The sequence below is a fragment of the Podarcis bocagei genome (assembly GCF_964188305.1).
Source record: "Podarcis bocagei genome assembly, chromosome: 2".
Lineage (NCBI taxonomy): Eukaryota > Metazoa > Chordata > Lepidosauria > Squamata > Lacertidae > Podarcis > Podarcis bocagei.
Window position 1 is genome coordinate 43,945,190 of NC_138126.1, and position 17,059 is coordinate 43,962,248.

The 17,059-nt window shown below is 43.2% G+C and overlaps 1 protein-coding gene across 7 annotated transcripts in view; it reads left to right on the forward strand.

The window, feature by feature from the left end:
- The window catches only part of GRIP2 (glutamate receptor interacting protein 2), a 385,704-nt gene that overhangs the window by 337,695 nt on the left and 30,950 nt on the right, over positions 1-17,059 (forward strand). For all 7 annotated transcript variants that reach the window (XM_081183991.1, XM_081183994.1, XM_081183988.1 and 4 more), the window contains exons 8-12: positions 1,511-1,658; positions 4,049-4,218; positions 8,520-8,645; positions 9,368-9,520; positions 10,882-11,068. In XM_081183991.1, coding sequence (XP_081040117.1) covers positions 1,511-1,658; positions 4,049-4,218; positions 8,520-8,645; positions 9,368-9,520; positions 10,882-11,068 — 784 coding nt within the window. The remainder of the gene's footprint in view (positions 1-1,510; positions 1,659-4,048; positions 4,219-8,519; positions 8,646-9,367; positions 9,521-10,881; positions 11,069-17,059) is intronic.

The following is a 17,059-nucleotide window of genomic DNA, read 5'->3' on the forward strand; positions in this document are numbered from 1 at the left end:
ATTGCCAAAGAGCTGAGTTGCACTTACTAGGTCAAAGCAACAATCACTTTCTGCAAACTTTGAAGCTCATTTGCATGCCAGTGTAAGCTAACTTTACTAAATTTGAGCAGCTGGAAAGCTCAGATCTAAAGTCTTGCAGAGCTTAGTCTGATGCTATCTTTCTAGCTGTTCAGCTTTAGCTTAAGTAATACTTAATTAGATCATTTGAAACCAATCTAAACAGGAAATGCCAAGATTACAATTTACAAAGAGAAGAGAATTATGTTTGTATATACAGCTTCAGTCTCAATACTTAATCTCATAATGTGAGGCTTTAAAAATATTTTTTCCTATAGCCTTCATTTAGGAATGTGATCTGAATGAATATTAGATGTTCTTGTTTCTACTTGCATAATAGGTGAAGTAGTGAAAAAGAGAAATAAAGAACTATAGGAAAACTTGGAGCTATAAGAGACAGAAAAACATAGAAACAAAGTGACATGAGGCTTTTGGGGGCCATGAACTGATGGGGGGAGATTGACATCACACTTTGACTTGGGGATGTGAGAAAGCACCCCACTTGACCTTGTAATTCGTCCTCCATGCAAAGCTGTTTGCACACCCTAGTGGATGTTATATCTGGCTCCCAGTACACATCTAGATAGCAACATGGAAGAAATGCTGTTGGGAAATCCCTGTAGCCTTGGTGAACCTGCAGTCCAGTCTGTAAGTCTTCCTTACAAAGATGTGTGGACAAGCAGTCCAGACTACTGAGGAACAACCCCACCAACTCTCGAGGGTGCCATGTTCACCTCAGTCCTTCTTGTCTGAGATGCCAAGAAGCCACAGGGTGCCAAAGAAATGATGGATTCAGGGCCAGAGCATGACTCCCCAAACCCCACGTGTCTTTAAAAAAAAAGAAGAAGCAAAAAATCTACCAAGGAGGGACAAGACTTGGTTCAGACTTCTGAGCAGTACACCAGAATAATAAAGGCTCAGTTTAACTCTAGCAGTTGATCTGTCCTGGAGCTATCCATGGTCCTAGCATCTGGCTAATCCCTTGGCCCTGAACCCTGCTTGCTCCAGCTGTTCTACAGCAGCTCCCCTGCAGTTTGTTCAGCTTCTGGTTTCTGCTCCCTGTTACCTTAAGCCTCTCTGCACTGCTCCATCCCATTCTCAGCAGACATTGTCTTTTCACTGTTGACCTCAAGCCGTCAGGAAAGGGCGACGGCAAAGATGGAGGGGTGGAGGGGGACACTGCAAGCACATTTGCCATACCGTGTGAAACAGCACCAGAGGTACCTCTTCCTTTTGAATTTTCAAGGGTGGCATAGATGTATAAAGGTTTGGCAACAGAAACTTCTGAATAAAGTTGGGGATATTGATGTGTCCTGAGTGTCCATATGTGTTTGAGCAGAGCATGAACACAACAGCACTCACTTTGTAGCCTGGCCAGTGTCCTCGTTGGGACGACTTGAGCAGAAACAACTTTAAATGTTTTTGTTTGTTTGTTTGTTTGTTTGTTTTATAGATACAGTAGCCAATGCTTCAGGTCCTTTGCTAGTGGAAATTGCAAAGACTCCCGGCTCCGCACTAGGAATCACATTAGCAACAAACACCCATCGGAATAAGCAGGTCATAGTCATTGACAAGATCAAGCCAGCCAGTGTGGTAGACAGGTATGAAGCCAAACTCTGTTGGGTCTTCTCCCATCTCTACTTTGTTTCCCCTTTCCTCATACTTTAAATCTTTCCATCTCTTGAAACTAATGGGGAGCGGAGTGGGGGGGTGTAGGGGGGTATTTGAAAAATGCATCAATATAAGGAATATGTGCCATGAATAAGGAATATCCAGTATATTCAATGGAGTTGGGGTGCTCAACAGCATAGGGGCAGGGTTTTCAAACTGTGTCCTGGCGAACTGTGGATTTCTGGATGGGATGAATAACGGTAGGCAGGTTTCTCTGAAAGACCAGAGTACCAATTTTCTAACGCTATGTGCAGACACAGGAGTGTGTTTTAGGGCACTAGTTTTCGACCCTTTCAGTTTTGAGACTCACCTTTTAGCCTAAATAAGTCCTTGGGGACCCACCTCATGTTTTTTTAAGCCATATATTTATGTGGTGGACAGTGTACCTGAGCTTAGGCTGCAACTTGGTAGTGGCTCCCAACCCATCAGTTGAAGACCAGCGGTCTAGAATGCTTACTCAGGTAACATAGGACAATGGCAAGGCCCAGCAGACCCAGGCGAATATCCTGTGTATATGCCCCTAGTGTATATTGCGTTTCTTAGCAGGCAAGTTATTGTGGAAAATTGTCATTTCAAGACTGAATATTTGCAAACCACTGACAGAAGTCAAAAAGAATAAAGAGTCTTTTGGTACCGTAAAGGCAAACACCCCCTGCCTTTCATTTTCCTCTGACCTCAGTGCTTTTTTTCTTAAAAAAGTTTAGATGTACTCTCATTTTCCTACTCATATTGAAATACTTCCCCTCAATGAGGCCAAACTTAAGATTCACAAAATGTTTAGGGGTATGCGTGCTCTGGTCCATGGGGTCACGAAGAGTTGGACACGACTGAACGACTAAACAACAATGTGTACCCCTGCGTCCCCCCCCCGAAAAAAGCACTGTCTGACCTCATTGTTGACACTCCCACTTGCTCAAAAAAAACCCAAACCCATGAGTGCATACACACTTTAACTCAGGATAGCCCTTAATCAGAAGCATGAAGTTGACTTCACTCCATGGAAGCATGGAAGTACTCTTTCTTCTTTCCCCCTTCTATAGCAGTGATTTTCAGCAGTTCCACCTTGAAAGAACACTCTTTCTTTTTTGCTGCAACAGACTGACACAGCTACAGCTCTATAAATTGATATAAGGCCAGCACTGTAAGACACAAGCGCCAACAGAAGCATGTGACAGTGCTGTTGCAAGTGAATTCACCATACCATCTTGTTAAAGATAACCAAATTCAGTTTGTTGGAGATTGAATTGTTGTTGTTTAGTCATTTAGTCGTGTCTGACTCTTCGTGACCCCATGGACCAGAGCACGCCAGGCACTTATTCCTATTCAGGAGATTGAATAGGCCCCGGTGAATGTGTCTCTATGAGCATAACGTAAAAAAATTAATTTGGGAGTTTCTGTTTGAGATCCCAGTTGATGCATGGAACAGTGGTTTTCCGGCAAAGACTGAGCTCCCATTCAGTATGTCTTCTTGTACACTTTATTTGACCCTTTACAGGTGTGTTTTTGTTTTGTGTCCCATAAAGAAACTCATCATTTGTTGTTCATGTTTCAGAGGTCTTGTCTCAAAGTATTTTAGTGGGGGAATAATTTGTTTCCCCAGTGCTTCACACTTCTTTACCTTTCCCCCAACTTTTTGGTGAGAAATACCATTTCCCCAGCTACCACCCCTTCTGCTGTTTTGAATGCTAATTGAAATGTGGTTGTGTGAGTATACAACCCCCGCAGCCTGGGAGTGCTCCTCTATAGCCCTTTTAGGCAACAAAATGTTAAACACTATCTAGTACCAGCGTGTGTCATTTCACAAACATTTTGTTTTCCAAAACGTTCCTTCTGAAAGTGGTCCCTATCTCCTATGTGGAACTTGTCTGCCCTGATCACTCAAACTCTTTTTTAAAGTGCCAAATGGCAAAGAATAAAAGCAAATGAGGAGAAAGTTTAGGATATTTATTGCCTGGAAAAGACCCTTGGATACTTAAAGATAATTCTCAGACTCTGTTTGACACATGAATGTTTTCGCTTCAGTTCATAGTGAAGGGTAACTTCATTTCGCAGCCAAGCCATCTTGATAGCCTTTTGGATGAAATCTCTGTGCTTTCATGTGTGTCCAACCAGATGGATCCAAGGCTGGACCCCTGGCATTCTAAATTTTGACTTCAGCTAAATCCCAACAGAGAACATTGCAGGAAGCAGGTTTCACGCAATGGTAAACAGGACTTGGGTGAGGCGTGTGTGTTTGTGTGAATCAGTAAGGTTGTGAATTGTTGTAGTGGCAACCACAGGTAACTCCTCTGTTTGTTTTGCTCTGTGTCTTCTCCTGCAGATGTGGGGCCTTGCATATTGGCGATCACATTCTTTCCATTGATGGCACCAGCACTGAACATTGCTCCTTGCTGGAGGCTACCCAACTGCTAGCTGCAACGTCAGAAAACGTCAAGTTGGAGATACTACCTGCACACCAGAGTAGACTCCCCCTCAAGCCTCCAGACACGGGTGTGTGCCCAGATTGATTGTAAGATATGACACAACACTGCTCCCTCTGGGAACTGGCGTGTAATAGCCAAACTGTGTCTGTCTGGCCTTTGCAGAATATCTGTTAGGTTGTGAGAGTTCCTTGGTTGGCATTGTGATCCCATAGAAACAGAATAGACTATATTGTGCATTTTTATGGGTTTAACTGTTTTATATGCAGTTTTATTTGCACACTACCTAGGGATTTTCTTTCTTAAGCACTTTATAAATCTTCTAAATAAAAAAATTGGGTGAGGATGCTAAAAGCAGGTGAGAGATGATTGAAACCTGACCTTTGATTGGATCGTGGATCTTCCAAAAAATATTCATACCCAATCAGCTGGATCCAGATTTAATCTGTCTACAAGCATGAATGACTCTGGATCCAACGCAATAGTTGTTATTTAAAGACTTTTTTCACGAACTCATATTCATTTAGTCAAACAGGCAGGTAAATATATATCTGGCAGATGTAAAATGAGAGCTGTGCTAATATTGACCTTTCAGTAGAGAAACACTCTTCTAACCAAGGCTGATGGCTAAACCAAAGACAGGTTTATGTCCTGTGTGTTCTTATACAGTGAAATATTTATTTATATAACACACTGTATCATAAAGATAAATCACAGTGGTTTAAAAACATGAAGCCAAACAATAAAGTCATAAAAATTTTAAAAAACAAGTTAAAAGCTAAAAGAAATTAAAAACAAATTTTAATAAACCATTGTAGGGGCTTCACTCTTAATTGCCTGATTCTTTTCAGCAAACATTTAAAAGATGGTACAGAAGGTACCTGTTGAATGTCATCACCATCATGGGTGAAGCTGCATTATAAATTAAACCAGGGCTACAACTTTAAATGATAAATCACTTAATTCATATATCTTTAAAAAAAGTTTCCCTGAAAAGATACTTAGATTAATTCAGCACGCAACTTTTTGAAAATTACTTAAAGAAAGTGCAGGTAGCAACCATCATTTTAGAAGGAGGATTCCCCACCCCCCCACCCCATTTCATGCTTTTTCTAAGATGCTCCTACCCCATGTTTCCTGTGCAACATCTAAAAAGAAATAATTTATGCCTTTTGCTTCAGAACTATTGTGTGTATTCACATGCAAATTTAATTAACTAAAGTGTATGTAAATCTAGATTTATATTTATTTAAGTGAGAGCTAGGCCCTTGGTCAAAGTGTGTGCCCCCTGCATGCTAAAAAGGACTTTGGAATCAGGACCAAAAATTCCTTGACAGGACTAACACTAATAAAAACAACACCCAAAAGCATAAGGCACCAAAAATAGAGTGATACCTAGTTGTTTAGGTATTATTATTATTAAACAAATGCTTTTCGAGATGAGAGGGCGTGTCTCAATTCAGTTCTATGTGCATAAAAACAATTTGCGGGGAAAATAACAAAATGCCAACAAGTTAGCAAGTGTCCAAAATTGAACCCCCTTTGAGCTGGAGGCCCTGGGCTAAATGGCCCCTCCTGCCTGCCCCACCCTCTCTGATTGGCCCTATCCACTGGCTTCTGGTTGGCCACTGTAAGAACAGGATGCCATTGGCTCTTCTTATGTTCTTAACTTTCATCATCCCACACCATTGGCCATTATGGCTGGGTCTGATGGAAGTTGGAAGGCCAGAAACATCTGGAAGGCCACAGGTTCCCTATCCCTGACCTATGGAAATCCTGGCATTTGGGTGTTGTGTCCAAGGTGAAAGTTCACACTTTCCCATTCCTCTTGACAGTACCACTTCTTTGTGTGCTAGTGGCATACTTCAGAAGTATTGGTTTGTCAGTTTATATGTGCAGGTGCTTGCAGTCAGCTGGGAACATTATTACAGAAGTTATTTAGAGGTATGGCTTAGTAAAAAAGACTATAGTTTCTCTGGCAAAATTCTCAGCGATTTGGGAATAAATTTCCACAAGTCCTGCTTTTCAGCTGCTATTGCAGTGAGCGATCTCTCTTAGCTATGGTTAAACTCCAGTTCTTATAACCTTGCACAGTCTGATAACCATCCTTTACGGATGAGATACTCGGCTCTACAAATTGAACTTTCAGAGGCAGCTTAAATGCTGGCAGCGCATGGAGGGCATGGAGTATTTTGGAGGAATAGCACCCCCACGACAAGTGACTCCGCTACATGCCTCTGACCTAAAAAGCCATTTCCCTGCGTGACTCTAAACATCAGCAGTCTATTTTCCCTTCGTCCACTCTCCAGTGGATGCTAAGCTTCTGTGGCCAATTTATAGAAATATAATTGCCTTGAGTCAGGTGTTTGCAAATGTCTTTAAGCTCTTGTTTCTGGTTACACCAAGACACACAGGCAGCTGCATTCACTATGAAATCAGCAAAAAGAGAATAACCTCAAGCATTTTTATTTGTCAATGAAATGATGTTGAAGAACACTCTGTTCCATGTGTGTGTTGAGAGAGCAGCCACGTGCTCTTCTTTGCTAGTTTTAAAAGTAATGGGGTGGGGATCTTTAACATGGGCAAATAATGTCTGTTGCCATGAACGATATCTTTTAAATTCAGGCATGGTAAAGATTTCTTCAATGGCCAACGAGCCAGAGTTGCTGTTTCAGGCCTTAGCTGATAAGCAAGAGAACGGTATTCAGCACCTTGTGTGGCTCAGGGGTGGAGCACATGTCCTAAATGCAGAAGATCTTATTCCTAGCTCCCTCACTTAAAAGGAACATAGGAAGCTACCCTATACGTAGTCAGATCATTGGTTTGTTTTGTCCCCACTGACTGGTAGCATCCCTCCAAGGTTTCAGAAAGAAGTGCTTCCCAGCTGCACCTAGAGATGCCAGGAGCTAAACCTGGGCCTTCCGGTCAGGTAGCAGAATTAGAAAGGACCCCTCCCTAGAAATATATTGATGAGTTGGGCTACAACTCCCATCATCCCTAGCTAGCAGGACCCATGGTCAAGGATGATGGGAATTGTAGTCCAAAAATAGCTGGAGACCCAAGTTTGGAAAACTCTGGGTTAGATGATACTGATAGTACAGTAGATACTATGAGAGCCAAGGGTCTAATGCACTAAAGGCAGCATCATGAGTCATGCATGTGACCTTGTGATTTCCATTTTGAGTCAGCAGTGACTTCTTGCTTCTTGGTTTGCCGAGGATCTCTTAACTGTATAACTTCCTGATAATTAAAGCAATGATTCTCCCACAAATGCTATCCCCAGTGACAAGTTCACATGCCCACAAACGAGCAGCAGAAATATAGCAGAGGGGATGGTTAAGTCTTTCCCTGAGGAAAGGAAGTCATGTGGACTGGTCAATCTATGCTGAATCTGGTAGTAGATAGGGAGCCGTGTTGGTCTGCCATAGTCAAAATAAAAAAAATTCCTTCCAGTAGCACCTTAAAGACCAACTAAGTTAGTTCTTGGTATGAGCTTTCGTGTGCATGCACACTTCTTCAGATACACTGAAACAGAAGTTTCCAGATCCTTCTATATAGTGAGAAGGTGGGGAGGGGTGTTACTCAGAAGAGTGGTGGGAATGGGAGATAGGCAGATAGCTGAGATGGGCCTGTTGACGACTCTTAACGACTGTAATAGGTCTTACAGGAAAGGGCAAGGGGTGAGAAGGTGAGAAATGGTTTAGTCATGTATAGTGAGATAAGAATCCAATGTCTTTGTTCAGCCCAGGTCTTTCCATGGTTTTAAGTTTGGTAATGAGTTGTAATTCAGCAGCTTCTCTTTCCAGTCTATTTCTGAAATTCCTTTGTAGTAAAACGGCTACTTTGAGATCTTGTATAGAATGTCCTGGGAGATTGAAGTGTTCTCCTACTGGTTTCTCTGTTTTGTGATTCTTGATGTCAGATTTATGTCCGTTTATTCTTTGGCGTAAGGTTTGGCCTGTTTGTCCAATATAGAGAGCTGAAGGACACTGTTGGCATTTGATGGCATACACAATGTTAGACGATGAGCAATTAAATAGTCCCGAGATGGTATGTGAATCTGGTATGCTGAATCTGGTTAGCCCTGCAAGGTTGAAAGTCACAAACAGAACTTGTGCAGTCTGTAGACTGCTGTAACCTCTACCAGGATCTTTGAAGCTGTGTGGCTGGGGTGGGGGAAGGCTTTTAATAGCATATACTTTGTCCCCCAAACAGACAAAGACTCTGTCCTGATAGAACCACCTGTCCATAGTCTTCTTGACTTTTTTTTTTCAATAGTGGGATAACCACAAATTCGCTTTGCATGCCATGTATAATTACGCTGTCCTTTTTACTTTTTTTGTCATATTTCCTGCATCATGCTGGACAAAGTCAAAGTGCAGAAGAGCGACCACCACCATTGCTGGGATCCCTGCGTCAGCTATTGCCACACTCACCATCCAGGGCATTGCAAGACACCCACCTGGAACCAGACATCAAGCCAGGATTACTGCAAATGTAACACTCTCTTGATTTTCTGTCTCTGTTGATCTGCCCAGCCACAAATTTGCATTCTCTGCAAGCAGCACTGAATCTGCCACATTTCTTGCTCCTGTGGACAAGCCTTGCCCCCTCTCCATTTGTCAAGACATCTCATACTTCTCCTGTTGCATCCAGTAGACCCATGTCTTCAAACAAAGCTATTATGGAAGTTGCCTAGTCTTCCGTCAACTTCTCCTGACTCTACCCTAGCACACCCTTGGTATTCATGGTCATCTGTCTCTCTTCTACTTTTACCTGTCTTGTCCACTGAAAGGAGATTAGGTCTTCAGCCAGGACCCCTTCTGTGCTCCGTATGAAAGCACAATGAACCATGTGGTGTAGAGATGCAATCTTCCACTTAATTCTTTCTAAAAGAATGTGAGTGAGGAGTGGGGGAGTCCCTACGTTGAAAGCTCCGGAGAAACTCCTTCAGCAATGTGGAATTTGGCAGGTTTAGCAGTTTTGTAGGCCGGCAAAATACGCTGGCATCCTGCGGAGGGGTGGGGTGAAGTTTTAACATAACTATTTTTTTAATGTGTTTTGGGGAGGGGAAAATAATTACTAGTAAGCTACACATTTTTGGTATATGTTCAGGCATGTGCGTTGTACACAAATAGGCACGTGTAAGATAAAGGTTGGGGCCAACAATGATGGCAAGAAAGGCTGATTTCTGACACTAAGCCTGTGTTTCTATCCAGCTCTTGTAGCTGCCAGCTTTGCATCTCCCACGATGAACACGTCGGCGTTTGCCTGCCAGAATTCTAATACTCTACCTCGAAGCAACCATCCCATGAGCCCACGGGCCACCATGTTGAGGAGAAGACAAAGGAAGAAGGAGCACAAAAGCTCATGTAAGGGTCACAGGCAGTTGACTAATAGGGGGGTGGGTAGGTAGGTAGGTAGGCCTGCTCTGCTCGGGGTTACTTGGAATTAAAGTATTCATTACTTAAACTACTGTTGCAGTTCTCTGCTCTCTCTTTTTTTAAAAGTAAATAACAAAAGGCGAATGCATGTCCTTTCAATTCCTCCAATTTTTCTGTTGGGGGTCCCTTGAGTTCCCGGTGGAGCTTTCAAATCCCCCTCAGAAATTGCTAGAAACTTGAAGTTCCTGCCCCTTGTCTCAGTGGTTCCCAGAAGCCATGTGTGGGAGAGTTAGAGACATATTTTTTAATGACTGGAAGGTGCTCAGAGTTAGTATTGGGATCTTTTTTGTCCTTTCACCTTTTAAAGAGGGTGTATCTGGATTTTGGTGTTTCCAAATTGTTGAGCACTATTTCCTCCTCCATCACGGGGCATGCATATCAAGCCCCGGCCTACTGACTGCGTTACTTAGTTCACACACCCCATTGCATGCGCAGTAGAGCTGAACATGTGTTTCTGTCAGCCCCCCTCAACCACAGTCTTCAGCCTAGTGAATGTGCAGTTGGGAATGATCCCAAAGCCATTCATCAGTTCATCTGTATGGTAAACAGTTTATCTGATGTTAGTTTTCCTCTCTTCAGGTTTCCCTTCCCTCTTTGAGCTGATCTTTCCTACTGCAGCTAGGCGAGGAGGATGTTGTAACCACAGCACTTCTTATATGTTCTGCGTGCATCTCTTTTTGAGCTCAAAACCTGCCTTAGCTGCATATTTCGTCTCTCTGGGCCACATGGTAATATGATGTTGCCCTCTATAGACTTTCTCTGCACCGCAGACTAGGATTGAAAGGGGTTTGACCAAACAGTTAAGAAACTGGGTTCCAGTGGCAAATTTCCAATGGGTGCAAGCTTCTGGGTTGTTCAGTGAGGAATAGTTCTGGTCATGATAGATATAAAACTCATTTGGGGACTGCAAAAGCCTAGTGCTCCGGTAGCAAATAATGTACAGTGGTACCTCTGGTTACGTACTTAATTCATTCTGGGGGTCCGTTCTTAATCTGAAACTGTTCTTAACCTGAAGCACCACTTTAGCTAATGGGGCCTCCCGCTGCTGCCACGCCACTGCTGCGAGATTTCTATTCTCATCCTGAAGCAAAGTTCTTAACCCGAGGTACTATTTCTGGGTTAGCAGAGTCTGTAACCTGAAGCGTATGTAACCTGAGGTGTATGTAACCCGAGGTACCACTGTACTTCAAAATGGAGGAGGGGAGGTGCTGTTTGTAGTAAAAACAGAGCACAAATTGCAGATGTTCCAAAAAGAGTGTATTGCTACCTTGATTCTGTCTCTCTTTCAGTGTCATTGGCCTCTAGCACTGTGGGACCTGGAGGGCAGATTGTTCATACAGAAACAACAGAGGTGATTCTAAGAGGAGACCCCTTGAACGGCTTTGGACTGCAGCTGCAGGGAGGGATCTTTGCTACTGAAACTCTCTCTTCTCCACCTCTCATCCGATTTATTGAGCCTGACAGCCCAGCAGAGAGGTTAGAGACCTTGCTCTTGGGTTTCAAATGATAATGATAGCGTTCCCTTTTGTTAATAGAGGTGTCTCCTCACACGCAGAGGTCACATCTTTATTACCTTCCTCGGAATTCTAATTGTTTGTGACTTTGGGCTGGCACATCCGTCAAGGGAGTAGTAATAGGAAGCCCGTGCCTGCCACAAATTATCTATCAGAGAGACTACCTATTTGTGCTCCGTTTCTACACAGCTTGCTCTATTTCCTCCTCAAGACGAAACATCATCATTCTAGAGGTTGATGATTTCTTGCTGTGTTATTCAACCTTCTAACAATCAAAAGCATCCTACCATGAAATGGTTACAATCCATTAAAATTGCACTGTAATCATCTTGGTGAGCCTGCAGCTTGATTAACCCAAAGGGCACACTCTGCTTTATGGTCTAAATTTGACCACCCCTCATATAGCGCCAGAAGGAATAGATTCCGTTGATGTTGCATCTGCCATCTGAGGAGCAGCAAAGAGCTTGCATCTTCTCTGGAATAACAATTCATTTCGTTCTTCTCAGAAAAGGCACCTGTCCTCATATTGGGTGCAGTTCCAAGAGGCATTAGCCTGCAGGTGAGGAACCTCAGGCCTAGGGTGGAGGGGGAAATGTGGCCCTCCAGATATCTTTGCCTGGCCCTCAGAGCCACATTCCTTACCAGCCCTGCTTGTGCCCTCCGAGAGTGATATTTGCCTGGCTGGAATGTGTCCTTGGACTCTGGTAATGCTTCTTGATTGCTTCTTGGGTGGAGGATAGAGAAAGGTGTGTAGAGGAAGCAGCCTACTGCTCAAAGGTACCAATTCTCATTCATTGTTCCACCTGCCTTTGCCTCTAGCCTTGCTCACCACTGGCACGTGGCCCCCAAAAGGTTGCCTGAAAGCGAATACGGCCCTAGGGCTGGAAAAAGTTCCTCCTCCCTGCATTATCTGAACCATACACAAATATATTTTTGCTTTGTATTAGATTGATATGGGTACATGAACAAATAGAGACATGCTGAATAAACGTAGGCTGAAAATGAGAAAGGTAGCAGCATACAGGCAGCGACCGATTTAGGCGCATTTGATATGTCTGTGACCACGCATGCGTGCATCATGTCAAACCCGGAAGTGACCTGAAAACATCACAAAAAGGGGGAAAACAGGGTGTTTGTAGGCTTTCTCAATGGGTGTTCTGATTATATGCGATTTCACATAAGTGTGCAGTGCCTCAGAACACAAGCCCCACACGAATCGGTCGCTGCCTGTACCTAAGTAGTAACCAACATGATGCCCCTCTCCAGATGTTGTTGGATTAGAACTCTGATCAGCCCCAACTTTGATCAGCCCCTGCCACCCTTGTCAGTGGTGAAGGCTGTTGAGAGTCAAAATATGGAGAGTCACAGATTTCCCCACCCTTGCTTTAGGAAATCAGTTTGTATGTGTGTTCCTTTTGTTATCCATAGCTCCCATTTTGCCCAAGTAGCCAACTTGGCACAGGATATTGTTATCAAAGTCACCCACCCACAGTGCTAGCGCAAGTGTAGGGTAGACTGTAATTGCGGTATAGAATGTGGTTGCATTGTGTCACCTGTAGTTGTTGGGTGAAAGGAATGAAATTTGAGCTGGTTGGTTTTTGCTTGTGAGTTAATTTACGCCGAAGTCAGCCATTGAACCCCAGCTGCATTTTTATCACACCTTTCCTTGAAAGAGCTAAGACCAGCAATAAGATCTGAAAGAAAAGAATGGATCCAGGTATTGCTGCTTTTACTCCCGGCAGTTTGGGTGGACTTCATGGTTATGAAATCACCAGTTTGTTTGCTTTAAAACAACACACAAATAAATAAACAGATCAGGCTTCAATAAAGCTTGCAGTTCCAGGGGGCTTGGAATCAGCCCAGGTTTTTTTATGCTATTGCGAAAGCTCCAAGCAAAAAAAAAAGCAATGTGTTGCTGTATGGACTTGCCTGAATTGAATGAGTCATGCATTTAGCTTTTTCCTTCCATGCCTGCCCGGCAGGATTTGCTTTGTTAGTTGTTTGTTCCCTCCAATCATGTGGAGATTGACAATATCTGCCCAGCTAAGCTGGGTACAGTTTTACCTGGGGTCTGAAACATCACTGGTAACCCCAAAGGGTAGCTTCTGTAAGTTACACTGCACTACCTGTTCAATCAATGCAACATCATCCTTTGGAATTGTTCATTTGAGACATATTGTGTAAGACTCCTGAGTTTTTAATTGAGGTTATGCCTTGTGGCCAGCTACATTTGGCAGCGCACAGAAGGCCCAATCAATTTCTAGGTTTTGTTACTTGTCCAATAGATTGTTAAGCACAAAACCCTTAAATGGAGGGCCATGCTCTGCGTTGTGAGTCACACATTTGCACAGGAGTGGTTAATATTCATGCCAGGTGACTTCAGACCCCAGACTCATCAGCAGGAATCAGACTGGAGGCTGGGATGATTAGATTCATTGCAGAGGGCCAAGGAAACGTTGCCACAGAAGTGTGAGGTGGGCGGATTTTGCTTTATGCTTTTGGGGTCTGGCTGCCATGTTTGTTTGTTTGTTTCATTTATATTTCACTATTTCTCCAAGGAGCTCAAGGTGGCAAACATGGTTCTCCCCCTCCTTATTTAATCCCTGTGAGGTATAGGTTAGGCTGAGAGGCTGCAACTGGCCCAAAGTCACCCATTGAGTTTTATGGCTGAGTGGGGATTTGAACTCCAGTCTCCCAGTTCATGGTCTGGCACTAACCACTACACCCCATAATGACCAGGTTTCTAGTGACCCTGGATGGCTTTGCTCATTTTCTTGCTCTACCCACACTCCCATTTCTTCTACCTTCTGGATAGTTTAGTTGAACAATACAAAACAAAAAACAAAAAGACCCCTAACCATTAGTGTTATTTGCAGTTTGGTAAACCTTTCCTTCATTCCTCCCCTAGGTTAGCCCGTATAAAATCCTTTAAAATCCAGATTGCAGCAGACACCTTGAATATTCTTTTTTTATAGGAAGGCAGGATAGAAATATTGAAAATCAATTAATAAATACTTTTATCTCTAAAAGACACATTCTGCAAATACTGACCTTTCACATCCTGCGAATGATTTTTTTCCCCTTGAGAAGGATTCAAACAAGATAGAGTAGCCGGTTTGCATCAACAAATGCTGGTTAAACACAGAGATAAAAACAGGGCAGTATCAGAGATGAAAGAGATTTACTCACAATTTCCCCATCTCCCAATTCCCCTTTGCAACTTTTGATACTAGCACTCTCCAGAGAAGTTACTAGGTAATTTTATTTTATTTTTATTTTTTTGCAGTTGAACAGTTAATATATCTTTTGCAGACACTGTGTTTAGTATTTTGGTAGTCCAAACTGGTTTACTCTGGGGTTTCCCAGATTGTGTCTTCTTCCCTGCCCCTTTCGAGGGTGGAGGGTGTTGTAATTTTGTCATAAAAATCAGTGCATTTAACAGTAACTCATTCTGGCTTTCCCCTCATGCTCCCTGATGCATAAGCAAGGGAAGGCGCTCCATATTAAAAGTCACATGCGTGCATGCTATTTAAAACCCTATTTTGATGCCTCCAGCTTTGCTGTTGAACTCATCCCACCTCCAGGAGGTCAGTTTTCTTCTTCACCTTCAATGCTAGCATCCCTTGACTGTGGCCTCCAATTCAGTACGGATGCCATTATGTGTAGGAGCATTGCGCACATTTCTGCCTATGGAAACAAATCTGTTGACCCAATTTTATGCACAGTGCAGAGAGCTTGTTCTGGCAGTCACTATTCATGCGTGGTGGTCAGTGTGAAGACAGCAAATGTTTGAATTTAAAAGGCTGTCATTTTGAGAGGTGGGAGGTAAACAGGCCCATTTCTCAGCTTATGTTTGCTGAATGAGAAAACTGAATATTTCCTTTCAAGATACTTCAATGAGTCTCCACTTCAAATTCTCCCTTCCTAGTCAGAATATGAACGCTTATTCTACCTCCTCTTTTTCTTTTTAATAATTTTAATAATGTCATATTGTTTATAATTTGTAGCCAAAAAGCAGTAGCAGACTGTAAGCATTGTCAAATCATACAGAGGAAAAATAGACTCAAAGTGTAATAGAATCAAAGGGGTTCTGAGAATTTCTGGATCACACAACCGAGGCTTCCCTGAGTCTTTGTGCACCTGGGGAGTCAACAATCATCCATTCTATAGCAAGATACTAACCCTTATTTCTCTCCCAGAGTCAGATGCAGTTTCTGCTCACCAGTTTTGATGGGGACTTACGACACTGCCGTTCAGCTTGCTTGATCTATCAGTTCATCCAGATGTTTTCCAGTTTTGGTTGTCCAATATAGGGGAGGGAGTATTGTTTTACACAATGCCTCATTGAGGTTCAGAGGTGATCATATCACTTCCAACTTGCAGCAAGAGGCTTGCGGTGGCTCAGGAGGAAGACTGGAACTCATCTGTTTCACAAGTGCTCCTGAGGTGCTTGGAGTCTCTCCAAACCAAAGCGCAAGGCAGATGAGTCCTACTGGCCTTTCCTGAGCATGGAGTCATCTCCACAGTCATGTGGTCCCACTAAAGCATTTGGATCACCTCCAAAGCAGTGTAGGCAACCCCTCGGCTCCTTCCCCAGCTCTGAGCATTAATCACGCTCACTACAGCAAGGATGAAAGCTTGCCATGGCAAGTCAATGGAGCTCTTGCTCCATGTAACCTAGTGCTATCTATTTAACTGGAAGTGGCTTCAAAGCATGTATTTTGCTGCCGAGCGACAGCCTCTCACCAAAACCATGTAGAGCCTCTGATAACACAGGGTGTGCTTTCAAAACACAGTTTACATTACATGGAGCTATGCCCTAAGCTTTGTAAAGAGGCTAATATGTTTTGACTGGAGGTGATTTTTTACCTCAGCCCACCACAAATATGGCTCCCATTTTGTTTCAGTTGTGCTATAGTAATAGGTCCTTAATTCTTTTGCCACCGCTTCCTCTCCCCTTGACTTCGCTTACATGTAACAGACCAGAATGTATATTATGTGAGGTAATTCAGAGATGACCACAGAGCGAGAAATGCTGCTGCCGCTGGGTAACCACTGAGAGCCCAAACAGAGGCCATTTGATTCCTTTCTCCTCAAGGGTACCTTTGTTTCAGGTCATTGCTTGCAATGATGAGGCTGTGGTTAGAACTAATTTAGTGTGCCTTCCAGTTAGTAAAGAGAGGAGGCTCGCCATCTTATTTTTCCTGCTATCTTTAGAAATTAATTTGTGTCCCATCTGTTGTCCAGTTGGAAGGACTGTGTGGCTGCCCTTTTTGAAGAAGAAAAGGCCAACCCCCGGCCCCTTTCCCAGCCAGAAGCACCTTAAAAGTGCAATTATTTCCTGCTGCAAGCTTGCAAGCAAGGGCCAAACTAGATACCATTTGCCCTAACAGCTTGTGTTTTTAAATAAAAACAAGAGCTTTCTCTGCCATTCCCCACTTGAAATCCCCTTTCCACCTTCTTTCCAATCCATGGTAGAAGACCAGTGGTCAGGGATGATGGGAGTTGTAGTCCAACAACATAGGGGACCCACAGGTTGAGAACTGCTGCTCTATACCATTAGCCAGCAGAAATAAAAATTGCCTTTTGCTATTTAGTTATTTTTAATGTACATGACTTGTAGAGTTTCAGGTGCCACGTGTGCAATTGGCTCATCAAGTAGCTCTTCATTAATAGAATCATAGAACTGTAGAGTTGGAAGAGACCTCAGAGATCATCTGATCCAACCCCCTGCAATGCACGAATCTCAGCTAAAGCGCCAGTACGTTTTTCCCATCGCATCTCCACAGCAGGACCCTGACTTTGCATGAACTAGACAGAACCAGGCAGAGGGCCTTCTCGGTAGTGGCGCCCACCCTGTGGAACACCCTCCCTTCAGATGTGAAGGAAATAAGTAGCTATCCTATCTTTAAAAAACATCTGAAGGCAGTCCTGTTCAGGGACGTTTCTAATA